The 26,546-nt window shown below is 42.0% G+C and overlaps 4 protein-coding genes and 1 pseudogene across 7 annotated transcripts; 3 read left to right on the top strand and 2 right to left on the bottom strand.

Moving 5' to 3' along the window:
- Positions 1–550: 550 nt before the first annotated feature.
- Positions 551–3,540, bottom strand: LOC115748044 (B3 domain-containing protein Os03g0120900-like). 4 transcript variants are annotated; one of them, XR_007197921.1, is made up of 5 exons: positions 3,122–3,459; positions 2,884–2,987; positions 1,754–2,803; positions 1,011–1,084; positions 553–853 (listed from the first exon to the last, which is right to left on the bottom strand). XR_007197921.1 is itself a non-coding variant. In XM_048276628.1 (4 exons), exons 3-4 carry the CDS (start codon positions 2,891–2,893, stop codon positions 1,809–1,811), a joined length of 1,005 nt encoding a protein of 334 aa, XP_048132585.1. In that variant the 5' UTR covers positions 2,894–2,987; positions 3,122–3,322; positions 3,483–3,540; the 3' UTR covers positions 1,368–1,808. The 4 variants fall into 4 exon arrangements, 2 of the variants coding, with proteins under 2 accessions (XP_048132585.1, XP_030540273.1); XR_004016181.2 differs by having other exon boundaries at positions 551–1,084; XM_048276628.1 differs by lacking the exons at positions 553–853; positions 1,011–1,084 and adding an exon at positions 3,483–3,540 and having other exon boundaries at positions 1,368–2,803; positions 3,122–3,322.
- A 10,263-nt stretch (positions 3,541–13,803) lies between these two features.
- LOC115748015 (caffeic acid 3-O-methyltransferase-like) lies at positions 13,804–15,639 on the top strand. Its single transcript, XM_030684377.2, has 4 exons — positions 13,804–14,384; positions 14,470–14,780; positions 14,857–14,921; positions 15,109–15,639. Exons 1-4 carry the CDS (start codon positions 13,954–13,956, stop codon positions 15,418–15,420), a joined length of 1,119 nt encoding a protein of 372 aa, XP_030540237.1. The 5' UTR covers positions 13,804–13,953; the 3' UTR covers positions 15,421–15,639.
- A 2,083-nt stretch (positions 15,640–17,722) lies between these two features.
- LOC115748016 (caffeic acid 3-O-methyltransferase-like) lies at positions 17,723–19,453 on the top strand. Its single transcript, XM_030684378.2, has 4 exons — positions 17,723–18,249; positions 18,428–18,738; positions 18,815–18,879; positions 19,068–19,453. Exons 1-4 carry the CDS (start codon positions 17,819–17,821, stop codon positions 19,374–19,376), a joined length of 1,116 nt encoding a protein of 371 aa, XP_030540238.1. The 5' UTR covers positions 17,723–17,818; the 3' UTR covers positions 19,377–19,453.
- A 1,134-nt stretch (positions 19,454–20,587) lies between these two features.
- On the top strand, positions 20,588–22,797 carry LOC115747992 (annotated as a pseudogene).
- A 953-nt stretch (positions 22,798–23,750) lies between these two features.
- On the bottom strand, positions 23,751–26,546 carry LOC115748014 (metal tolerance protein 1-like). The gene is made up of 2 exons (XM_030684375.2): positions 26,338–26,546; positions 23,751–25,034 (listed from the first exon to the last, which is right to left on the bottom strand). Exon 2 carries the CDS (start codon positions 25,032–25,034, stop codon positions 23,751–23,753), a length of 1,284 nt encoding a protein of 427 aa, XP_030540235.1. The 5' UTR covers positions 26,338–26,546.

Here is a 26,546-nt window from a genome sequence, read left to right as displayed (position 1 = left end):
CAATAGACTGATCCTTATCTCTGTAATCGCATGCAAGGAGAGAGATCAGTCTATAGAGGATTGTATCGAAATGAACACAATTGAAGGAAAGTTGTACATAGTTGAAACGATGTAAAAGATAGGTCTGATTTGATATATAAACTGGTCGTAAGATCATGCTCTATTTGCATGTGTGCTTATGCACAGAATCGCTTGATCTTCAAACTGATGTGGAGAGATAATGCGAAGCATTAGAATTTGGAAAAGATTTAGGAAGGAACTGGGATGATGAGAGAAACAAGTAGTTCCAGAGAGTAATTTGAAGAAACAATGCCGGATACTCTAGGAAAGACGAAGCACACATATATAGAGCCTCCAACCCTTGATCTTGTATTCCGCTAAAGTATGTACAAATACGAAATTATCTCTTCATAAGACGGTCCCATGAATGGTCAAGTGAAAAGAACTTCTGTTGGAATAATGTAAGTTTGGCCTAAATTTCAGATCTGCCTTAGTCTAGACGCAACGCTGTCAGTTCGATTTCATCTTTGCTGCCTAAATTTGAGATCTGCCTTAGTCTAGACTTGATGCTGTCAGTTCGATTTCATCTTTGCTCTCCACATACATACCCAAAAGGGAAAAAGATAGAACAGATCACAAAGTCCTCTTGATAAGCTAAGCCAGATACGAAATCCTCCTCGTGGAAACTCAAAGTCAGACAAACTGATGTTACCTAGTATGTTAGTTTAGGTCATATCTTACTGCAAAAAAGGACTAAGCTCTTCTTGCATCAGGACAAGCTAGGGTCCAATCACCAGGTGAGCAAGCAAATATTTTCCATGATTAGCTCAAAACTTGACGTCGACGATAGAACCTATTAGGGACAAGCAAGCAAGATGACTTGAACACTCACCTCATCGCCATCGAAGAAGTTCACAAGCAACAGAAAAACAATTTAGCCGACAGAAGAATCGAGACTTGCGAGAATAGATGCAAGTAAAGGCATTGCACAAAAGGTAAGGAGCTCTCACCTTAATTTCAAATCTCGCTTGTGCTTTCTCCAATCTCTTTCTGGACATGCTGATGCAGCAATTAGAACCACAACCTAAAGGAATTTGCATAACATACAGAAAAAAGAAAAGCTGAGTATCAAACCATGCATTTGCCCTTAATGATGTTAGTACACATTATTATATATCTAGGATCTATGAGAACTTATCATCAGTCTTTTTCTCCAATAACTATATATAGCAAGAGAGACCTAGCTCATAGGAAAATGCATACTCTACAGTCTGCAAACATAATGGTGATCCAAAATGCTGATCCTAAATTATTAAAATCCAATCAAGGAATAGAGATATAGAGAGGGGGGTGGGGAGGCCAGAAAAGAAAGGGTAAATAAGCATGGCAATTGAGAGTTAAGAGACCTTGAGAGAAAACCATGTCATAAGTACATATTGCTGCATGAACCAGGCCCTACAAGGAGGGGAAAAAACCAAAAGAAAATAAAATAAAAGACAAAAAAAAAAAAAATGAAATCTTGGACTTGATAGATCACTGTCTCCATTTCATAATAACAATAATCCCTTCACCGATGTTAAAGTATAATTTATGCACAAAGTTTAAAGAAGAGAGTGACGAAAACAGGTGGCGGCTCTCTTGTCTGTTTCCAATTCTGATGATCCTTCCCAGTAGAAAGAGCTAGGTCACGTCTGAATTATGACTAAGTAGAAGCAGAAGACAAAGAACTAGCTCAGCTGATCATGGAGCTTGCCTTTGACACAAACTGTGTATCCTCCTTTTTGGCTCATCTTTCTTCTCTAACTTTCTCACATTTCCAAGTCCAAGGACATGGATGATGCCTTGCCTTTGCTCGGTCCATTCGGCAGTGGCCACCCGTCATAGACCCTCAATTGGTGCGAGGAGTACTGCGAAGGAGTTGCACAAATCTGAGGGGGTTGCAATGAGGATGTGCCGGGTTCGCTGGACTCTGAATCGGGACACTCCATATTGACGCCGAAAAGCCTAAACTTCTTCGCAGAGGCCTTGTTTCCATGGACCACTGGCACCGAATCAAACACCACTGGCTCGATGCCTCTTCCGCCGTCAAGAAGACCGCCACTGCCTCCACCTTGTACCTCCACATTCCCCAGTATCCCCACTTGCTGCGGGGCCACGCTCGATCTGAGGTAAAACACCGATGACCCCCCATAATTTGAGCTATTTATGATGTCCCCATGCCCGTAAGGGTAATTGCTGCTTCCGTAGTTGCTCCCATAAGGGTTCCCGAGAAAAGTAGTACTAGATGTGACGGCCGAACCTACGAGTGACGATAGACCCCATGGAACCGGGCGGTGGAACGAGAGTTGGTGATGGGGAAGTGGTAGATTGGGAAAGACCGAGGCATGTTCTGGCGGATTGGGCCTCCTCCTCCAATCAATGTACAATCGGTCCTTCCCCGACTCGCCAGACCCTCGTTGGAATGACACGATGTCGCCGGCATCGAGCTTCTTCTCCTTCACAAAGCGGCTCCAACCCTTGGTCATCACGTAGCTCTGGCTGCTGTTCCAATAGGAGTACCGGAACCGCCACGGCTTCCCGTTTCGGTCTTCGAAGTTCAGGAGGAGCCCCTTGTCGCTTGTGGACGAGTCAAGGGGGAAGTACTTCTCAGCATGCTGCTTCGGAATGACGAGGCGGTTGAGCTTGCCCACATCACTAGGGGTCACGACTTTGTCGAACATGTGCTCTTTCTCGATCTCGGCGCACGGCGTGTTGCTCTCCTGTGCGCTGTGGTCGTCATACCGCGGCGATAGGTCCATGAAGTCTAGAGGGAGAGGAAGGGTTTGAATGGAGAGAAAAAGGAAGAAGAAGAGGATGAAGGAGAAGCAGAAGGGCAGTGGTTACCTCGAATCATCTGCTGGTGGTTGTTCAAGAAATCAAAACCCTTAATTTGCTCACACTTTTTCCTCCTCTCTGCGGATCTAGCCGAGGAATTGCAAAGGAAATAACTGGAGCAAGAAAAATCAAACAACACATACGAGAGATGCTTAAGAGAAACGCAGTCGGAAAAAAATTATGATTGGTGTATGGATATAACTGATATATGTGTGGATAAAAACTGAACAACATAGAACACACTCACTGCAGATGAACTGGCGCTGTTTATTTAGTTTGTGTGGTTGCTAGGGTAAAGATTCTTCAGGAGATCTTGGAGACCCAGAAGTAGAAGGAGGAAGCTCTCATTACAATGAAGGTCGGTCCTTTTGCTTCTTTGACCACCAAGACACTCCTGAACCGGCCACGGACGTTTCAAAGAGGGCAAGTTCTTCCTCTTACTGTTGACCTTGTAAGTTGAAACTTGGGCATGTGAACTATATACATGGAGGGAGGGAGAGAGAAAGAGACCAGTGGAGCTCACAGAGAAGAACTGGGGGCAAGCAAAAAAAAATAAAAGCTAGACGAAAAATTTAGAGAGAGAAAGAGAAACAGAGAGAGAGAAAAACAATATGGGGGTTATGATATTTTTCTTCACAAGGTGCCTCCCTGGAAGTTTCTCAAGTTTGGGATATTTGCTTTACATTTTTTCCCCTTACCCCCTCGTTTTCTTCATTAAATTCTCTTCTTGAAAGAGAGAGGGAGATTATTAGTAGGGACACCCATGTATTATCTGGTTGGCTCATGTGACCTTGTCCTTGTCATCATCCAGGGTGGACTATTCTGTCTCTCTTTCTCACATTTTCAAAAACAAAAGCAAGAAATCAATTTTTAAAGGCTCTGAGATAAGGCCCAAGAAAAGGACCAGCTGTTCTGGAGAGAGAGAGAGAGAGCTGTATACTTTTCAATATACACTTAGCAGCACAGCAATTTGAGCAAATGCTAGTCTTGAATCTAGAATGAGACAGACAGCTTATTGTTTCAAAGTAAAGAAGAAAGTTTGGATTAGTCTAATTGGGAGGGGGAGTACCTAACTGGTGGGGTAGAGAGTTTTGACTGACGAGTTCTTGATTATTTTTGTGTTTTGTAGGGACCATTACATTCTGTGGGGGTGGTGGCTATATAACCCAAGATTCAAAAGAGCATATAAACTTTGCCAATTGACTGCTAAGTGCTAACTTGCCGTGAAGCATGCTGCACCTATATGAGCCACATCCTCTCTCTCTCTCTCTCTCTCTCTCTCTCTCTCTCTCTTATTAACTCTGTATAATTGTGTAGTCATTTTATGAGCCACACTTGTATTAAGTTCTCTGATGGATGTAAGTCCTTAGGCTTTTGTTGCATGTAGGTTCTACGGATTCTGTCCATTGTGTTCTGGGAAAAAAAAAAGGCTTTCCACGTCTGCATAACCCCCACTCTGCTAGGGTTTTGAATCAAATTCCCATAACCTTTCATTGTCTCCAAATTATGTCTGCAGATTGTGGGGATTTTGTTGCAGAATAGATCATATTCTACTGATTGAGAAATCTCAGTATCTTGTTGGAAATCACACCCCCTCTGCTAATATAAGGAAAGATTGGTTCTTTTCTCTCTTTTCCCATTTGGCCTCTGATGTGAGGACCCAGAGTGAGCTACATTAGTCTAAACCTCACCGCTTATGTAAAATTGGACTTGAAACGATTATCTTGACTGATTTGTTAGAGTGTGGTTCATACTCCCATCGACGGGAAGGCACAAAGATTTTCTTGGATTGTCTATATATAATCTTTTTCTCGAATTGTTTATATATAATCTTTTTCTTTTGTAATTGATAGTTGTAATAGAAAAGTGAGAAGTGTCAATTATAGTAGAATTTAAAATTCAATATAGCCCTAATTTAGAGATGGACTAACATAAATTTTGTGTCTCGATTTTTCGTTCCCGCCTTTACTCTCTATTCTATTGTGCTTGTGTGCCTAATCCCAACATAATTTAGGTGAGAATTACTTGTCTGTTTGTTCTACTTTTACCCTTCACATTTATTTTCTTTTTCGATAATTGTAGGCATATGTATGTTAGATATACCTATATAATATAGGGGTGAAGCTTTTGTTGAGAACAGCTGTGGAAGTTGACTGATCAGCCGCCTCAACTGATTTGTGGTGCACCCATTTAAATTATCTAACCCAACACTTATGTAAATATCTGAGGGGAGGAGCATATCTTATGAAACATCATCAGTCAATGGTCTATGCTTTGTTGATTATTGATTAGCAACCCTCTCATATGCACACATCTTTCCTCTATAGCAACAATCCAAAAATGGATTTTCCTGTACCATGGTGAGCAGAATGAATCTCCAGGCAATAATATGCCAACAGAATATACCCTGAGAAACCCTAACACCGAACAATTTAACTTAACAATTGGGACTTCCTATACAAGGAAAGCAAATGCCTATGAGCTAAGCAAGCTGTAGCACATCCCACTTGTGACTTACTAATCCCACTTGTGAATTACTAAGCAGCTTTTAGTAATTAAAAACGTGGACTTTGGCCCTTAAATTCATCAGGGTCATCATATTCAATAATATGCATCTGCCAATTTGAACACATTAGGTTTATTCAGAGGAAAAAAAGGGGCCCAATGGGAGACCAGCAACATTTCAAAGGCAGACTTAGGAACAACCTAACATCATTAGCATTAGTTATTCCATAACCAGAATTGTCACCTTCCATCAAACATGCAAGTTGCCCCGTCTCCTTTTCCATAGCTTTAGGAACACCCCATTCTCCCCCCATTTGACAGGATCGAATGACTTTCTAAAGGAGAAGTTATCCGATCAATCATAAGCTTGTTGTAACTTTTCTAGATTTGCCAATTTAGTCCTAAATCTCTACGCGAAATTCCAATTTAGTCCTCCCAGTCAAATTTAGCCCGAGATCGCTGATGTTGTGGTCTAGCCATCACCGATCATGCTACGAGACTTGGGACATCCACACAATAGATTTAGGACTAATTGAACAACTTTTCCTTTTGAAAACTAGACCTTATTAATGTTGGGTTCTCAGTCCAGCCCCATTTTTAATCTTCTTGTAACTAGGTATTGAATTTGTGCCGCGCTTCCCCATATTGTCCACACAATAAAGTCAATATACATGTATACTCTTCAACTGCCAAGTTGATGTATTTTCAGTGGAAAAATTCCCCACCCAACTCCTAAAGCTGGCCCTTTAAGTAACCTAGCAGGTAGTTATCAATCAAATGGACAGACAAATAATGCCTACGTACCTGGATTAAAGTGCTCATCAAGGTCCAGAATGTTAGCATTACGCTTTAAGGGCTTTCTAATCTACTCTCTATAACAATTTATAAAATAAATGAAGGTCCTAGAGCCATCATCATAGAGTCATATTGGCCATGAACATGACACGAACCCAATAACCTCAAAGTCATAAGATAGATTGGAACAAGTGTGTTTTTAGGGGGGTTGTAGGGCCAGTTCAATTGACGCAAATTGATGATGATTACCTAACGGATGAAAGCCCTATAGATAGAGATGCCATCACACGTTATCTAGACATACGACCTTAATTCGTGAGATTAATTGGATGTTCGTAGATACATAGTATCCTTTTTGGGTCTTTGATTCGCCTCTTCGAAAGGAAAGTGAAGGGATCTCCGGAGGTTACTCGACCTAAAATTAAAGCACTTTAGTAGTAGCAAGCACACAGCACGTGTTATTTCGTTTTGTTCTATATCTCAAACTTAGGTTGAGGTTTACTCAGAGGACAATTGAAAGGTGGTTAGCTAATGTCGCCCTCGAGTTCAAGAGAGTTGAAACTATGGTTTCCAGTTCCACTATAGTTAGATAATGGAAACCTAGGCAGACCCTGCATCCATTAATCTGGCTTCTTCCATTTCTTGCGTCCCGTTCTAGCCTCGGTGTGACCTAAAGTGTCAATACATTCATCAGATCTCTCTTCCACTTGGGAATTATTTTTAACCTGTGATTCAATAATGAAGCAGGCCTTGGATAATCTAAACCAAGAGGGCCTTCATATATATTTTTATATATTTTTTGCCGTTATAAGATTTTTTTTATTCATTGGACCAGCCAAAGGAAAAAGATTATTTAATCGTTTATGAGTTATTACGGATGCGACGTGACCTATTAAATTAATCATGTTTGATTCTCAAAGTGTACCTCTCGTCATCTACCTGGATTAGGGTGACGTTTGCATCCATTGGTGAACTAATCACCAATCAGTAACAAGAGGAATGACGTCACTAGGGTTAGGTAACTATTGCGATTTGAATCTTTCTTTCTTCTTTTCTTAATGTTCAAGATTTGAATATTTTTGACTTGGGATAGACCAAGTTGCCCTAATTTGCCAACCCAGTTGCTGATCCACTTGCTTCAGTCACCCAGCTCAAAGGTGCTGGTTCAATTCTTTATCTTTATAACAAGATATACCCTATGTTAGATTAACCTTGATTAGGAATTTGTAATTAAAGGATTAACGTTCTCAAAAAGCCCTTCTCATTTGGAACGGGTGACCTCTTTTATATAATTATTTCTTTCGCACTTCAACTTCTTCTTATTTATGTTAACGTCCAATATTATCTGTACATTCAAATCTCCAAATATATCTGACATTTGGTAGTTTGCATGACAAACAAACCGGAAGAAGCATGCTTGAGGTCTAGTATATTATCGCAATTTGTATCGGAAACTTTACATTAACGCGATGTGGAGTATACTTTAGTAGCATCTCAAGTACCGAGCCCAAATGAAATTGGCGATACGATACAATTGGGCAATCTCGTCTTCATCTAACAGCTCAGGTTTGGAGTAGTTGGTACACGAACGATGAAAATTACTTTATTTCCATATTATCAGCCTTTTACCAATTTGCAAACTTTGATCAAGACAGTAATGTGTCTATGTTTTTATGGACATTCATTGGTTATCTTCTCCACGAAATACGTGCTATACCCAAACGACGGCGCATAAGTGTTGGATAAGATTTCCTCTGAAGAATTAGGCTATGTAATAATGTAAATTACAATCGTACGATGCATGCGGCAGGAAAAAAGAATAATGTAATATAGTCGAGGTGGATTAAAATTCTATACTAAAATAAAGTCAATTTCAAGGAATGGATACACAAAATTACAATAATGCAAATATAAATTGTATATATAGTGCTTCCTCTTCCAACCATCTCTGATTGGGCTAATGGCTTATTTTTGAAGTATTCACATGATACTAGACTTTCGAAGAAGCACAGTATTAGATTAGTCACAAATCACAAATAGTTGCTTACCCTCACAAGGACATCGACCCGTATCACCTTACTAAAATCAGAGGAAAATAAGCCCTAATCGCTATGATAGACCCCTTTCGTGGTCGAACAATCGGGGCAGTGGTAGCTGCAAGCCAATCTATACTTTCCCGAGGCTTGCTCTCTCGTCTTTTTTTCCTCCGCCTTCGTCTCGTAATCGGCCTCATCTTTTCTTTTTTCCTACTCTAGAATGCAACTCGGCTACGCAATTCTTGTCGTTATGCTTGCGGGAATGGCCATGCTAATTAAGCACTTAATGGCCCACAAAGCGATATTTAAGGAATTGGAAAGTGCTTGAGCGTTAGGTCATGTAAAGGACAAGAATCCACTTTGCTGCTAGGCTCGCAATCAGATTGTTATACCATAAAATCGATTTTGTTGAAGCGACATGCTATCAAACGTGTTGTTTACAAATCGTTGTTTTTGGTCAGATTCCCAAGATGTGCGTGATTTATTTTCTAATAGTACGAAATGTAGTTGACCAACGTTTAATTTAGAATCATCTGGTGATCTGGCTGACATTAAAAACTAGTGGGTTCCGGAAAAAGTAAAAAAAAAGAAATTAGCAGACACTATCAATTCAAAAACTTAATCCCAAGATTAAAAGATAAACGAGATTAAACGTAATTTAATAAGCAAGTGTCCGAATATAGATCTCCTTCACGAAGCAAGTTTTCTGAAGTATTAGGCTAAAGCCACCCCGCGATTGAATTGGCATATACAGCCCATCCAAGAGGAATCTCTCTCTTCTTGCCCCCACTTTAATATTTTGTTCTTAAATTCATGCACATGTCAGACATCAGACGATTTCCAATTTAGTAATGTTAGTAATGTCATCTGAAAGATGGAGTGTGGCATAATCCAGCTAGGACATGCAAACGAAAAAACCCTAATTCAAGCATGGATCTCCCGCTAATTTTGAGCATTATTATGTTGTCTCTCGTCGCTTAATAGATTAATCTCGATAAGATTTCGAGGCTATCCTTTCGTACTCCGTTGCAGAAGATATGCGACAGTAGATACAGAAAACCGCACATGCTTCGCCAAGTGGCATGATAAGACAGACGACCGACAGCCAGGCAGGCACGACCCTTATCTCCTTAAAAGCGGAGAGAACGAACAAGAAGAAGATGGAAATAGAGACGTTAGGTGGCGTAGATGCTGATTAACGACGGTAACTAGTTCTTTTTTATATGGTTGTAATTGCTGGAGAATTGAAACCCAACTTGCTAGAGAGAGAGAGAGAGAGAGCCAGCCGCCAAAGAGAAGAAGAAAATGCAGTTGGCCTTGGGTGGTCCTGTGCTTGTAGGGCTTGGAATAGGAGCCCTAGTGGTCCTTCAACTATCATCACGCTCTCAGCTCTTATTGCCCATCTCTCTCTCTCTCTCTCTCTCTCTCTCTCTCTCTCTCTCAAAACCTACAGAGTCTTTGCACTTTGAGCCTTTTGATTTTTGTGTTCTTTCCATTGCTTTTCGAACTTAAAGACAAGTATAACTACAGCACTTTGAAGCTTTTTAGCTCTTGGGCGTGTGTAGGGGACTAAAGTCTAAAGATGATGTGTATAATTATTCCTTTTCCCCGAGCCAAAAAGAGAAGGCACACCAGCATTATTAAGTGACCTTAAGAAGAAAAAGGGAAAGTGAAACTCTTCATTATCTAATCAAACCAGAGAGTACATGGAAAGCTAAGCAAGCAAAAGCATCTATCTTCTCCTTGGGACTTCGAGGGCTCATACATAGCTAAGTGAACCACAAGGACAAAGGGAACTGTGCATCTGCACATGGAATGCCTTATCGTTATCGTGCTCCGCGTACTGATGCGATCGAGAAGTAAATGAAAAGGGTAAGCCGTTGTTGAGCTTCTCGAGTGATGTCTTGACTAAAAGATCTCTTCATTGATTTCAAAGAATCGACTTCAAGTGCGCAAGTGGAAGCCTAGCAGCGTTGATGTCCGAGCATATCATCTAAACCTGGCCGATACCCAAGTGATTTTGCCTTATAAAGGAATGTGGAATTTCGAGGAGGCGATTCGATTTAATTGGGTTTTGATTCGGACCCGGTGTATCGCGGATAATGCAAGAGATCCGGAAGCTTGCATTCGAATCTCTCTAGCAGCAAAATAGAGCGCATCATCTCGGTGGTGCTTGGACGGACCCGGTTCCGCTTGTTTAATCGCTTGCCTGAACGCCCAATTAAAATTCATAATTTTCACTAAACCTAACATCAAGTTAATGTAATTGTGCGCATGAATCTCGCGGATTCTTCCTGTGAGGAGGACATTGAGATCAAAGAGGAAGTAGTTAGCTATGATTCCGAATAAAAAAGGCTAGATGATTATGGAGTCAATGGCTTTTTGTAGGGAAATCGAAACCCATCATTATTCAAACCTAATTGGAAAAAAGGGTCGGCCTAACTTTTTTTCTGTGCTCCTGCGCTGCAATTGGCCCTCCTAATTTTATACGGCTAATACGATTGTCATATATCCCAAGAAGAGAAATGTCTGGGCACAACTCTTTCCTCCCAATCGATTATCACGTGTCAAAATAGATACTCTGTTCATCGTACCCATGTTCAAGCATTGCTTATTAGACACTGGAGCTTGATAGCATTCGTTGTCTTCTTCATCATTTGGTGAACCAATACCATACGCTCGACGTAACTTACGATCTCGGTATCACGGCATATTGCTCTCCGAAAGCAAGGAGGGGTCGAATGTTTTCGCTTATGTTTATTGTAAGAGATGTGAGATTTGGCCCGTCTAACCGATGTTTTTGAGGGTCTCCGCACTGATGGTCGTAGTTTTGTGTTGCGGAAAAGAGACAGTCATTTTGAATAATGTATAGGAATTATCTCAAAGACGATAACTTTAGTCGATCGATTCTTGTGAATTGAAGATCTCAAACATGATTATCTTCGAAACTTGCCAAGCTAAAAGATAGGCATGGGCCTTTCCTATTGGGCCCAAAGGTAGTCCACTTTACTTGGACCTGTTTAACATCCTGTTCTATTGGGCTTCCCACTTCAAAGGTGAGCCACATTGTGACAAATCATTGCACATTTGTAGTTCAGTTGCCTTAACGAGAAAGACAACTTGGAAACAGCGTAATTCAATTTTGACCCTTCCAAGGAAAGGAAATAAAGAGTTTGGTATTAATGAGTGGATCTTGGCAGACCAATCAATCTAATTGTTCACTAACATTGCAACCACTTCGGTCTTCCATTGAATGACAAGATCAAGTTATCAAGCTCGATAGCCGAGAGAATATACTTGAGTCGTTCTAGTTATGGAGAAGAATTTGAAAGTGATTTATTCCATTTTATAATTTAGTGTGGTATTTTCATCAACTTACGAAAGATGAAAGCATCTTACCGGGTATGCAGATCGAGACACGTTGGCTATTTCCAAGAGATACATGCCAGAACATGACATAAGATAAGATGGGATAGGACATTAATAGATGTGGCAAATCTTGCTTAACGTATCTATTGCAATGTCTTAGTTCATCAAAAGAAGATGTTGGATTTCGAGAATGAAACCATTGAGATGCCAAAATCAAATCTAACTCCACCTGGGAGACTTTTCCCCACTCGAAAGAAGTGAAGTGTTTTCTATTCAAAATCGATGTGGCGACCCGAAGAAAGTGGCCTTTGAGAAAAGTCATCGGTCAACAAGTTAGACCCCAAAACGATTCAGAACTCTTCGCACGTTGACCAACCATTAACGTCGTACACAATAAAAAGGGCACATAAGTAAATATTACAACATAAACCCAAGATGTTGTTTTCCCTTTCCAGAAATCACCGAACATTTCTTGTTTTTTATTATGGTGTTGAGTGTGTTAGGATTCAACGCACAAACCACAAATGAAGTGAATCGTAAAAGTGAAAAAAGAAAATCGACTGAAGGTTATATCATGGTTCACCCTTAAATTAGGGCTACGTCAAGCAGATAATTTCACTATAATTAGTACCCCACACTTCTCGTTTACATCACTTGATTACAACCGAAAAAGAGTATATATAGCAGTAAATATTCATGAGCCCAATGCCAAACTGTCAATGGAAAAATATGAGCTCAAAGTGCTCCCTTGAGACTCCCGTTGGCTCACCTGGGAGCGGGACTCTCATGTTTTCGTGTCAGCAGGAAGTATGAACCACACTCCAACAAAGTGGAGCTAAGATAGCCAAGAAACTCCATGGACAAACACAAGATGATAGCTATCCACTAAGAAGATGAATCATCATCATCATCATCATCATCATCATCATCATCATCATCATCGATCCCGCTCTACTATCGAACCGGGTATGATCGATTTGTAGTTCAGTTGCCTTGACGAGAAAGACAACATCGAAACAGCTTACTTCACCTTTGACCTAAGGAATGGATGTACAAAGAGTTTGATATTCATAGGGGGATCTTGGCAGCTCCATTTAACCACAAGCTCACATTGCCAAGCTTAATAGCCCAGCAAATATTACTTGAGTTTTTCTAGCCATGGAGGAGAAGAACTAGAAAAGTGGTTTATTTCATTTTGCTATATAGGATGGTATTATTTTTAATCAAACTTTCTCGAGATGGGGAGGTAGACCTGACGTGCAGATCGAAACAAGTTGGTTACTTTTGAGAGAGGCAAATCACAATGTCGGAGACTTTACCATACGAGACAAACAGTATCCATGATAGGGAAAGACGAATCGCGCTAACTACTTACAAATGTTATGTCTTTATTTCTTAAACTTATATGTTAGACTTTGGAGAATGAAAACATCGTGGAGATGCCAAAATCAAATTCTGACTCCACCTCGGAGACTCTCTCCGGAAAGCAACAAGGATTTTCCGGCTCTGGACTCAAATCATTTTAGGTTAGGGTGTGCATGGTAACACTTCAGATTGATTTCTCAACTTCTGACCGGAAGTTGATTTCTCAACTTCTCCTTCAAAGCAGAAGATGATTTTTCTACTTTTACTTCAGATTAACTTCTGATTAGAAAAATTCGTTTGATTATGGTTGAAAATTTCTACTTCTAGAACATTATTAACAAAATCTTTGACGGCGGGAGACCGGCGGGGCGGCGGCCGGCGGGGACGGCCGGCCACCGCGGGAGGCGGCGACAAGCGGCGGCGACCGGCGGACGGCGGCCAGCGGCCAAGCGGCGACCGCGGACGGCGGCCGACGGTAGAGGGCGGCGCGGGCGGCGATGGGCGGTCGGTGGAGGTCAATGTGATCGAAGAAGTGATTCTAAGGTGGAGAAGTAAAAAAAAATTACTTCTCAAAGTTGGCAAAAAATCTTGCCAGAAATTAAAAATTCTACCGGAAGTTGAAAATCCTACCATAAGTCAATTTTTTTACCAAACGGATTTCTACTTCGGCAAGGTTTTTACCAAACGGATTTCCCTGCCAGATTGACTCCTGGCAGAGAAATCCAGAGGTAGAAGTGTTTTCATGCATGCTCTTAGCAGCCGTCGAGAAAAATCGTCGGTCAACAAGTCAGACCCCAAAACGGTTCAGAACTCTTTCTCAGAAACAAAACCAAAAGACCGACAACAACAGCGTACCCCATGAAAAGGCACGAAAGGGCACAAGAACTTACAGTAAAATCCACTACAACAGAAACCCATCATCATAATTTGTTCTCCCCTGAAATCAGCAGCTTCCTACAGTCTCTTGTTTCATCAGCGTTGACTGGAGCTTGACAGTCAAAGAAACTCCATGGCCGAACACAAGATGATAGCTATCAACAAGAAGGAAGAGGAATCGTCGTCCTCATCGATCCCACTCTACGCCATGCAACTGGCGACTTCATCCGTCCTGCCCATGGTCCTGAAGGCAACAATCGAACTGGGCGTGCTCGAGATCTTGGAGAGAGAAGGCCCCGCCGCCATGCTCTCTCCTTCGCAGATCGCTTCCAGGATCCCCATCAGGAACAACCCGCAAGCGCCCGATGTGCTTGATAAGATGCTCAGCCTCCTCGCTAGCCACTCGATTCTCAGCGTCTCCTTGGGAAAAGATGGCCCGGATGATGGGGGTTGCAGAGTCTATGGTTTGGCACCAGTGGCCGAGTACTTCTTGAGGAACCGAGAAGGCGGGTCACTGAGTGATCTGATGTTCATGGTTCAGGACAGGGTCACGATTGATTTCTGGTAATGATTCTTTTTCCCTTTAAAATGCAGAAGAGTCTGCAGGGGCTTCGTTGAGATTCAAATTTCCATGAAATTCTATGAGCAGGTTCCACTTAAAAGATGCAGTTCTGGAAGGAGGAGTTCCATTTGAAAGGGCACATGGGATGACCGCACTCTCATACTTAGGGAAGGATGCGAAATTCTCTGAGATTTTCAAGAACTCGATGAAAGAATACAACAAATTGTTCACGCCGAAAATCTTGGACGGATACAAGGGTTTCGAAGGGCTCAGCTCCCTGGTTGATGTAGGAGGCGGCGATGGTTCCATTCTTAGGATGATCATTTCCAAGTACCCTCACATTAAGGCGATCAACTTCGATCTGGCATCGGTTATCGAGAAGTCGCCTTCTTATCCAGGTATGGAAGCAGGGGAAAGTTCTCATACAGACCTATCTACTGTGAACATTGTTATGGAGACTATGATTTGGTGCAGGTATTGAGTACATTGCTGGAGATATGTTTGTAAGCATTCCAAAAGGAGATGCGATTTTCATTAAGGTCAGTCTAGACAACGCAACAAGTTCATATTGCCTCAGCGAGATTGCAGAATAAGTTGTTGCTAGAAGAGTGGTTGATTTGTTGCTATCCGAATTCTCCTTAGCTTCTCAAATTCAAGGACGATTTTGCAAACTTCTGTGCATTTGGCAAATACAATTTAAGAGGTAACACTGGTGATCTATGACAGTGGGTACTTCACATGTTCGATGACGAACTCTGTGTCAAGATCCTGAAGAACTGCTACGACGCGTTGCCGTGCGATGGGAAAGTAATGGCGGTCGATCTGGTGATTCCGGAAGTGCCTGAAGCTGATCTTGCTGCTCGAAGCCTGTTCCAGATGTACGTGTTCATGCGGGGCATGAATCCAATGGGGAAAGAGAGGACCGAGAAAGAGTTCGAGACTCTAGCGAAAGCGGCGGGATTTTGCAGCATCCGGGTGGCGTATTCCGCCCATAATTTCTCCCTCGTCGAGCTATACAAGAATGGCAAATCTTGCTAATTGGATGATGATGCTTCACGCTGGCCAGTGCTTAACAAATCATGTATGCTTGATCGTGTACAATAAAGAGTTTGCTGCTAAGTGACTCGCCCTGTTAAATTTCCTCAGAGAGAGAGAGAGAGAGGACATTATGTAAACCGTTGTTTACAGAACGTATTTTGCCTAATAAAGATTTGGATAATACCATCACTGATCTATCAACTTTGTGCAAAATTAAAAACAGTCTCTGTATTTTTTTTTTGTTTAAAATTTTTCTTTTATATATATTGTCAATAGGCATGCAGCCTTGCTAGTAAAGGAATTAGAGGTGGGGACGCTAGTATCATATGTGTGGAGTTTGATCTCCCGTTATGCAAAAAGACAGCAAAAGTAAAAAAAAAAGAGAGAGAGAATTGAAGATACGACAGGAAAAAAAAAAAAAAAAAGGTCAGCAAATATCTTAATGAAGTTGTCCAATTTGTGACATCAATACTAGGTCATCAAATTCCGTCCCCGAAACGGTGGGCGGATGAATGGTGAATCGGCGAACCATTTTAGAAAGTGGTTCACTTTGAAACAAAAAAAAAAAAAGTAAAGGGACATATAGCGATCACTAATGGCATTATTCCAATAAAATTTACATCTCCGGGCAATAAATTAAGAAATTTACCTTGTTATGCTTAAGTAAATGCCCAAATTAGAAAAGGATACATGGACGTGCCAAAGTCAAATTTGAGTCATCTCGGAGATTTTTGGGATAAATACACAAATGGCTTTAAACCAACTTATCCGACATGCGACGTGCACATCGAAACACGTTGGTTACTTTTGGGAGATGCAAATCATAACGTCGAAAACTTTAACATTTACCATACGAGACAAAACGGTGTATAAGATAGGGTAAGACGAATCGTGCTAACTACTTATATATATATATATATATATATATATTTTTTTTATGACCCGGGGGAACCCCGCACGGCCGGCAGCCGGGGGGTAAACCCCGGGGGCAACACGTACTAGCCACCACACACGTGCCACCGGGTAAGTCACCCTGCGACGCCCACGGGATTCGAACACTCGACCTTTTGCGAGAGGAAGAGTGCGCGAACCAGCGGCGCCACCCGGGTGGGTGGTATAACTACTTATATATGTTGTGTCTTTATTTCTTAAACTTATATGTTAGACTTCGGAGAATTAAAAACATGGAGATGCCAAAATGAAATTCTGACTCCACCTAGGAGACTCTATCCGGAAAGCAATTAGGGGTGAACTGTTCCATATTCCGAGTAAATTTTACCTAGAATCTTGAACCTACCCACCAATACAGATTTCTCATTTTTCGAAATCTAGAACATACCTTACATACTCTGAAATCTGAAACCTATCCCCGTCACCGGTTCCGGGTCCGATTCTAGGGTACCCGAGAACCTGCCAATATAAACTCCCAATGCATCAAAATAGATTCCAACTTGAAGCCAAACCCTAGTTTCGTCATATTCCCTTCTTGTTAATTCTTTTTGCGTTAATTAAACGACGAGAAAAAAATATAATTTCTTTTCTCTTGTGGTGGACTGAGATCTAACTTGTCCGGTTCATCTTGTGACCTACCGAAGTTACTTTGCTTTGTTGGAATTGATTTGCTCTCGTGGTCACTTGCCCAAATTGCTCAATTTGTCTTGGGTGCAATCTTAATAGATATTTCTTCGAAAGAACGGCCTGACAAGGGAGAGCTCAAATAGCCCTTGAAACTTTAGATCGTGAGATCAAATTTTACTGACAAGAGACAACCCAAAGATCGGTTTTCTATTCACATGAAGCTCCTGAGAAATTGCTAAATTGTGGAATCACGTATCTCGAGCTGGGAAAAATATGGTAAAAGATGATCCATTTGGTATTCAAATTTGGGAGTATGATATCAGCCAATTTGCCTAAGTTAGGATTTAAAAATGATGGTTCCGATTTTGATTCCGATTCGGTTCCATAGAGAACTAGGAACCGGAACCAACCGTTCCTCAAAATACGAAATCCGAAACCAGACCTTGATTTACTAGAACCTAAAATTGGATCAGGAATCGCAAGTTCGGTTCTCCGATTATCGATTCTACCCTGAAACCATGCTTACTCGTTAAAGCAACAAGGTTTTTCCGGTTCTAGAACCAAATCATGTTAGGAAGCAGTCGTTGAGAAAAGTCGTCGGTGAACAAGTCAAAACCCAGAGCGGTTCAGAACTCTTTCTCAGAAACAAAACCAAAAGACCGACAACAACATCGCACCCCATGAAAAGGGAGGAAAGGGCACAAGAATTTACAGTAACATCCATTACAACAGAAACCCATCATCATAATTTGTTCTCCCCTGAAATCAGCAGCTTCCTATATCTCTTGTTTCATCAACGCTTGACAGTCAAAGAAACTCCATGGACGAACCCAAGATGATAGCTATCAACAAGGAGGAACATGAATCATCATCTTCATCGATCCCACTCTACGCCATGCAACTGGCGACTTCATCCGTCCTGCCCATGGTCCTGAAGGCAACAGTCGAACTTGGCGTGCTTGAGATCTTGGAGAGAGAAGGCCCCGCCGCCATGCTCTCTTCTTCGCAGATCGCTTCCAAGATCCCCGTCAGGAACAACCCGCAAGCACCCGACGTGCTCGATAAGATGCTCAGCCTCCTCGCTAGCCACTCGATTCTCAGCGTCTCCTTGGGAAAAGATTGCCCGGGTGATGGGGGTTGCAGAGTCTATGGTTTGGCACCAGTGGCCGAGTACTTCTTGAGGAACCGAGAAGGAGGGTCGCTGAGTGATCTGATGTTCATGGCTCAGGACAGGGTCATGATTGATTTCTGGTGATGACTCTGTTTCTCTTTAGAAAACAGAAGAATTGGTAGGGTCCTGATGGATCTAAATTCTCAAAAGGAATTTTTTTTTTATATATATATATATAAAGCAAAAGGCGAGCGTTTTCTGCTTTCTGTTCTGGGGCCTTTTGTTGATATTCATATTTTCATAAAATTCTGTGAGCAGGTTCCACTTAAAAGATGCAGTTCTGGAAGGAGGAATTCCATTTGAAAGGGCATATGGGATGACCGTACCCTCATACTTAGGGAAGGATGCGAGATTCTCTCAGCTTTTCAAGAACTCGATGAAAGAATACAACAAGCTCCTCATGTCGAAAATCTTAGACGGATACAAGGGTTTCGAAGGGCTCAGCTCGCTAGTTGATGTTGGAGGCGGCGATGGTTCCATTCTTAGCATGATCATTTCCAAGTACCCTCACATTAAGGCGATCAACTTCGATCTGGCATCGGTTATCGAGAAGTCGCCTTCTTATCCAGGTATGGAAGCAGGGGAAAGTTCTCATATAGACTTATCTACTGGGAACATTGTTATGGAGACTATGATTTGGTGCAGGTATTGAGTACATTGCTGGAGATATGTTTGTAAGCATTCCAAAAGGAGATGCGATTTTCATTAAGGTCAGTCTAGACAGCCCAACAAGTTCATATTGCCTAAGCGAGATTGCAGAATAAGTTGTTGCTAGAAGAGTGGTTGATTTGTTGCTATCCGGATTCTAGTTAGCTTCTCAAATTCAAGGTCGATTTTGCCGACTTCTGTGCATTTGTGCAAATACAATTCAAGCACTAACACCGGTGATCTATGACAGTGGGTACTTCACATGTTCAATGATGAACTCTGTGTCAAGATCCTAAAGAACTGCTACGACTCATTGCCATGCGATGGGAAGGTAATGGCGGTCGATCTGGTGATTCCCGAAGTGCCTGAAGCCGATCTTGCTGCTCAAAACCTGTTCCAGATGTATGTGTTCATGCGGGTGAATTCGAAGGGGAAAGAGAGGACAGAGAAAGAGTTCGAGACTCTAGCAAAAGCGGCGGGATTTTGCAGCATTCGAGTGGCATATTCCGCCCATAATTTCTCCCTTGTTGAGCTATACAAGAATGGCAAATCTTGCTAATTTGGATGCTGCTTCACACTGGCCAGTGCTTGCCCAGCTCATCAGTAGAGAGGAATGCTTAGCAATATCATGTATAGCGATCACTATCGGCGTTATTCCAATAAAATTTACATCTCCGGGCAATAAACTAAGAAATTTACCTTCTTATGCTTAAGTACATGCCCGAATTAGAAAAGGAAGCATGGAGATGCCAAAATCAAATTTGAGTCATCTCGGAGATTTTTGGGATAATTACACTAGAGTTGAGGAATGGTTGCTAAACTATAATGATATGACCCAGAAGAACATACCGTTCGAGATCATTGCTGTCACTCTTTGGAATATCTGGTTAGCGCGCAACTCCCTCGTCTTCTACCACAAGCAGTTGGACACAATCAGCATAATCCACTCTGCTCTAGACATGCATCACAATTACATGAAGTGGAATAGAAGCAACTTAAAGCGTGAGGCAATATCGGTGAACTTTCAACCAAGATGGAGACCACCTGACCCAAGATTGCTGAAAATAAACATCAATGGATCACACCTCTCGAGGACCACTGAAGGGGCAATCGCTTGCAAAGTGCCGCGATTCAGAAGGAAGATTGATTGAAGGAATCGTCCACCCAGTCCAAGTGTCATATGTCATTCAAGCTGAAACTCTAGCCTGACTCCATGCTCTTCGCCACTTTGCTTATCGACCTCGAATGAAACTAATACTAGAGTTCAATTGTTCAATCTTGATAAGCTATCTGAAAGATTCTTCCCTCTATCCTTAGGATGTTGAGCCACTTATTACTTACTGTTTTGGCCTCTTGGCCCTTTTTGAGAGTCTAGATTTTGCCCCCTGTCCCCGTGACTCAAATGAACTAGCAAACTGGGTTGTAAAGGCCTATAGATGCAAGGCTCTACCTCTTAACTGGGTTTCTAACTGTCCTTCCCCTCCTTGGGAAATCCCATGTTTTGATGCCCCTGCTCTTGTAGGTGGGCTTGGGTCTAACGAAATGAAATTCGCAGTTTCGACAAAAAAAAAACCAAAAATAAACACCCAAAACAATTTAGCACATGTTGACCAACAACAACATCGTACCCACCATTTAAAAGGGTACAAAACTTTACCGAACACGGACGTTTCAACATAAACCCATCCTTTTGTTCTCCCCTGAAATTAGCTTTACAAAAAAATTCCTCTTTCATCAGCGTTGACTCGAGCTAGATGGTCAGGAAACTCCATGGACAAACACGAGATGATAGCCACCGCCAGCAGCAGCAGCAGCAACGAAGATGAATCATCATCGTCATTCATCGTCACCGATCGCACTGTATGCCATGCAACTAGCGAATTCATCGGTCGTGCCCATGGTCCTGAAAGCAACGGTCGAGTTGGGTGTGCTCGAGGTACTGGAGAGAGAAGGCCCCGACGCCAAGCTCTCTCTCCTTCGCAGATCGCTTCCAAGATTCCAGTCACGAACAACCTGGATGCACACGACGCGCTGGACAACATGCTTAGCCTCCTCGCGAGCCACTCGATTCTCAGTGTCTCTCTGGGAAAAGATCACCAGGGTGATGGGGGTTGCAGGGTCTATGGCTTGGCACCCGTGGCCAAGTATTTCCTGAGGAACCGGGAACGTGCTTCATTGAGCGGTCAGATACTCAGATGTTGAAGGGTCAGGACAAGGTCATGATTGATATGTGGTAATTATTACTTCCATAAAAGAGAAAAATCAATGGGTTCTTCATAGATGACCAGGAAAGGTGCTTTTCTTAGAGTTAGGTTCTTACCTTTAAGTTTATACATGACCACATTTAAGTAGGACTAAGACTAATAGAATTGCTTCATGGACAAATTCCTTGTTTCTAAACATGTACTCTGCGTCATCTTTTTTTAGTTTAGGCATCTCGTGTCCTCTGGTATGAAACGGCGAGTTACAAGATCGTTGATACCGCTCTTTGCTGTAGAACCGTATTTTCAATCTCGGACTTCAAATTTCAGCATCTCAGTTCGATGACATTTCATAGAGACATTACCGACGTTCATATATGTCAAGAGCGTGATGCATCGTTCATGAATCACGCTTTATCTCCATTACTTTTGCATCCCGAAAATACAGTTCTCAATAGTTCTGCACTTTTGGCTTTCGCCGGAACAGGTTCCACTTGACAGATGCAGTTCTGGGAGGAGGAGTTCCATTTGAAAGGGCACATGGTGTAAATGCATTCTCATACTTAGGGGAGGATGCCGGATTCTCTGAGATTTTCAAGGACTCGATGAAAGAATACAAGAAGTTGTTCATGTCGCCGTCTTGGACGCATACAAAGGTTTTGAAGGGCTCAGCTCACTGGTTGATGTAGGAGGTGGTGATGGTTCCATTCTTAGCATGATCATCTCCAATTACCCTCACACTAAGGGGATCAACTTTGACCTGGCATCGGTTATTGAGAAGTCGCCCTCTTATTCAGGTATGGAAGCAAGGGAAAGTTGTCGTACAAACTTATCGACCAGTCCAGAATTCGTATGGAGTCCCAATCGAAGTTCGGACGTAGAAATCGCTAAACTTTTGAGTGCAAAGGCAAGCTTCTCTAGTGGTTTTTTATCACATAAACCTCCTTCCCCACAAATGCAACAGCATTTGGCAAAAGAGATAGCATTTCTTCCATAGACTGTTCACACAAATCCATAGCAATCCCAAGTGGAACTTCACTTGCAAACAGTGATGCAGTTTCTTCACTAGGATTGCACAAGTGTAAGGTCAATGACATATCACAGCAAACCAAAAGAGAAATACCTTCCTACTTCAATTTTAACCACGATAAAGAACCTAAAGCATCATTATTTGAGACACACGTGATAGTTCCTTAACTCAAAAATTGATTGATTTTGGAATTTGATGGAGACTATGATTTGGTACGGGTATTGAGAACATTGCAGGAGATATGTTTGTGAGTATTCCTAAAGGAGATGCCATATTCATGAAGGTTAGTCTTAGATGCTACAGTAGTATTGCAGAACAAGGAGCTAGAAGAATGCTTTTTCATTATTACCAAGAGTTCTGGTTAACTTCTCTATATTCGAAGTCGCATGTAAATTTCGGTTCTTTGCACATTATGAGCACTAACGTGGTAACTAAACAGTGGATCCTTCATACATGGAGCGATGAACTCTGTACCAAGATACTGAAGAACTGCTACGATGCTTTTTTGACGGCAGGAAAGTAATGGTGGTTGATCTGGTGATTCCAGAAACACCTGGAGCTAATCTTGCTTCTGCGAGCCCATTTCAAATGTACGTGTTCATCACGAGCATGTTTCAAGGTGGAAAAGAGAGGACCGAGCAAGAATTCAAGACTCTAGCAGTGGGGCAGGCTTTTCTGGCATTCGAGTGGCATCTCATGCTCACAACTTCTCCCTTGTTGAGCTCTACAAGACCTCCGAATCCTGCTAATTGTATGCTCAAGCAGGCTAGAACATTTCCCAGCTCATCTGTAGATAGAAAAGCTTAACAACTTGTGTATGATTGATCGTGTCTAACAAAGAGATTAGTCGCACGCACGCACGTACAGAGAGAACATGACGTAAACCTCTGTTTACAGGTTGTATTTTGGCTTACCAAAAGCTAATTTGGGAGCATTATTAGAATAAGCAACGTTGGTTGATTCAGAATGAAGGAGCGTCCCGCTATTTTGTTGCTTTTCCTTCGGGCAAATTTTGGACCACTAGTTGAAGTTTCAACCAGTATAATGCATAATCAATGTATTCCTAGCATTGCGTAAACAAAATCATATCAGACAAGCTTGAGCAGCAATTTAATCTGGGAATTCTACATGTCATGTCAAGAAGTCTCGCCTATCAACATGATTCCTACAAAAATACTCGACTTGTATTTGCTTATGTATCTCTCCTGAATTCCTCGTGAACAGCAGTTACACCAGACAGGTATGTTTCAGCATGGCAGAAAGGTGCACAGGCCTTGAGCGAATTATTTTCAAATGATAAGTGGAGTTCGCTTTCCTACTCATGTCGTCATCAGTAGTACTTAAAACTTCCCAAAATCAATAGTCATGAGTTAAATCATCCAATCATAGATAACTGGATAAGTAGAGGCACGTAACTCTAAATGCCCACAGCAGCCAAAGAACATTAACACAGGCAAAATTTTCAACAAACAAGACTATGACATTCAATGATGCGAAGATCTTAAAGTTTAAAGACCCAATCCAAATCAATTGGAGCAGCTCTCTTTATTACTTAATGAACTAGTAATCGTAGTCGAAGAAACTAGACAGAAGGTAAGGACATTACATCATACTCCTGAAGAGCCTCAAAGGCCCAGCTAAGAAAAAAGGCCAAAACAGCAACATCCAAACAAATTAGGAGCAATCATTCACCTTCCTATATCTACTCTCTTTCTATTTGAATGGTGACATGACTTATATTGTACTCTCTTCTGATGTAGTCTACAACCTTGTCCAGGACCATATCGGCGTTGGCATCGCTCTTTATTTTGACATGGCAGGCTAATAGCACCTTTCCAACCGTTATAGCCCAGATGTGCAATTCATGGACTGCAATCACTTCATCCATCTCGCAAAGTCCCCTCTCAAGCCTTGTGGCATCAATCTCTCTAGGTGTACTCTCCATCAGAACCTCCAGAATGTTACGGAGCATCCTTATTGTTGTCCCAAGCACAATTACTGAGAATATCAGGGTGCAGATCAAGTCGACAATCTTCCACTCGGGCTTAATCCATATAATTGCACCGCCAATCATCACTCCTACACTTTGAATGGAATCCCCTAGTACATGAAGATAAGCACCTTGCATGTTGATATTACGTCGCTGCTTCTGTGTGGTTCCAGCTTTTGAGTCACCTTCAGCTTCCGAGCAAGTCTGCAAAAGAGGCTCAGTTTGATCTGTTTCATGGCCATGATGTTGATCAGCATGTCCTTTAGAATCTTCTCCATGATGATGATGGGGATGCTTCTTAAAAGTTAATCCATGAGTATGCAAATCACCATGATCCCCGCGGCTATGAGCATGATCACCATCATGTTCATGTGTATCATCATCGTCATCATGCCCATGACTATGTCCATGACCATGGTCATGTCCGTGGCCGTGACCATGGCTGTGATCATGACCCAGTAAGACTGCCATGGCAATGTTCACAAGAAGACCAAATGTAGCAACAATGAACATGAGAAAGCCATGAACTTCGGTTGTACCGTTAATAAGTCTATCTATTGCTTCATACACAAGAATCCCAGCAAGTAGCCATATAATCTGGATGGAGACAAGTGCACCAAGAATTTCAATTCGGAAGAAACCATAAGACTGGCGTGGAGTGGCCTCCCAACCTGATGCCCAAAGAGCGAATAAGGATATTGCAAATGAAGCAACATCCGACAGCAAATGCGCTGCATCTGTGAGAATGGCAAGACTGTTGGCTTCAATACCACCGACTACTTCTACGCTCATGAAGATCACACAAAGCACAACCACAATCAAAAGTTTCTTCATCGAGTTTGACCTCTCTCTTGCATCTTTCGAACTATTGCTGGCGTCTGAAAAACCACAAGGTGCCTCTGCGCATACCTTACCACCGACCTGGCTCGTTTCCAAGGCTGGCACATCTCCACACACTTCAATGATGTGTCCATGTTCAGAATCGTGTGTGCTCATCTGCAGCAAAGAAACAACTAAGCGAGTCAAATACCCTAAGTAAGCGATGGCCGGATAGCTAAAGGTACAAAGAAGGATACCAGAGTAAGAGTAAGCCTACACCAGGAGATCCGATCGATCTCATTTTCTCACCTAAAGTTGGATGGCTCCACTGAAAGAAAATAGAGAAGACAAACCGAAGCCTAGGCCAGCCTCCTATACCACACTCTAGACAAGAAACTATTTCACCTTACATGGCAAGACGATCCACATGGGTTCTACCTACCTTGAACGGTTTCAACTTCAATCTATGAGATTTGACCTGCCAAACATTCTATCATAAACCCTCAAGCTCATTCATGGTGCATCATGCCCAAATGTTTTCCCCTGTTCCTCTTTTTATTCTAAATTTTGTAGCTACAAAGTCCAACTGCAAAACCCTTAGACTAAATAGAGAATGACGAGCTAACAACTAAAGTCCAATACTAAATTTTTGCAATGAAAAGGGATAAAGCAATCAATTAGTCGGTCATGAAAGACCAGGGACATCTAAAACCGGGATCAAGCAACAAAGTCAAGTCACAGCTCAAGTACAATTACCCAGATGAATAGCCTAATACTCCCGACTATACGTGAAGAAAAACCCCATAAGCAATAATACAGAAGAAGAAACATCAGCAACTGGTTGATCAAATCAACTAATAATATTGTCAGCCAAAAAGAGCATAAGCACAAGTCTTAAGGACCAAGGAGATCTGCGATACATGGCGAATTATGACAAATACTACAAACACGCACAGATGACGGATCTCTGTCACAAAAGGCTAAGGACAGCCAAATCCCAAAACCAAATATAATTACACAGTCAAACCTGAACATTCACACACCCAAAAAAGTTTTCAAAAAAAAAAAAAAAACAGGAGGAGGCCCAGTGACACTCTGCAAGCATTAGGCCTCTGTAGTCTAAGCAAAATGGACTGGTTATCTTTTTCAAAGCCAAGAAAGGGCACACCCGTCAAGTTCCCAACCGTGTAATTCTTAACAAGGTTACAAACAGAGTCTACCACCATTGAAGGAGGTTTCTCCGGCTCATAATCAGAAAAATTTACTCGAATATTGCATCGAATCCATATCTTGAAAAGCTGATCATCAAGTCAACGCTCAAAGTCACCCTTGAGCTCCTACATAATCGCTTTGGGAAAAAAAAAAACAAAAACCCAACAAAGCCCTTTTATCAGCTCCGACAGAACTCGACATCCTTCGACATGACAGCATCAAAAAACGAATCCGAACCCAAAAGAAAATGGGAGAAATATAAAGAAACCTTGCTCCGGGCTTGAGATTCGGAGATGGAGGTTAATCCTCGACCGTCAAAGGTTTTCGGAGTGGAGTCCTGACGCTCCAACTAGGTTTCCCTCGTCTTCATCTCTGTGATTCCGTCGGGGTTTTGGTGGAGAGAGCAGTCCGCCATCTTCTTCCGTCGCCAGCTTCGCCTCGTGCTCTTATACCGACGCTTGGGGAGGTGTTTGCTGC

The sequence above is a fragment of the Rhodamnia argentea genome, chromosome 3 (assembly GCF_020921035.1).
Source record: "Rhodamnia argentea isolate NSW1041297 chromosome 3, ASM2092103v1, whole genome shotgun sequence".
Taxonomy (NCBI): Eukaryota; Viridiplantae; Streptophyta; class Magnoliopsida; order Myrtales; family Myrtaceae; genus Rhodamnia; species Rhodamnia argentea.
This window is presented reverse-complemented; position numbering and strand designations above follow the sequence as displayed.

What these genes read in the sequence shown, in the direction of transcription:
- LOC115748015 (XM_030684377.2), top strand. Translation starts at nt 13,954, where the DNA reads ATGGCCGAACACAAGATGATAGCTATCAACAAGAAGGAAGAGGAATCG. An exon ending in AGGGTCACGATTGATTTCTG is followed by an intron (nt 14,385 to 14,469) that starts GTAATGATTCTT and finishes TTCTATGAGCAG; the next exon opens with GTTCCACTTAAAAGATGCAG. An exon ending in GAAGTCGCCTTCTTATCCAG is followed by an intron (nt 14,781 to 14,856) that starts GTATGGAAGCAG and finishes GATTTGGTGCAG; the next exon opens with GTATTGAGTACATTGCTGGA.
- LOC115748016 (XM_030684378.2), top strand. Translation starts at nt 17,819, where the DNA reads ATGGACGAACCCAAGATGATAGCTATCAACAAGGAGGAACATGAATCA. An exon ending in GAAGTCGCCTTCTTATCCAG is followed by an intron (nt 18,739 to 18,814) that starts GTATGGAAGCAG and finishes GATTTGGTGCAG; the next exon opens with GTATTGAGTACATTGCTGGA. An exon ending in GAGATGCGATTTTCATTAAG is followed by an intron (nt 18,880 to 19,067) that starts GTCAGTCTAGAC and finishes GATCTATGACAG; the next exon opens with TGGGTACTTCACATGTTCAA.
- LOC115748014 (XM_030684375.2), bottom strand. Translation starts at nt 25,034, where the DNA reads ATGAGCACACACGATTCTGAACATGGACACATCATTGAAGTGTGTGGA.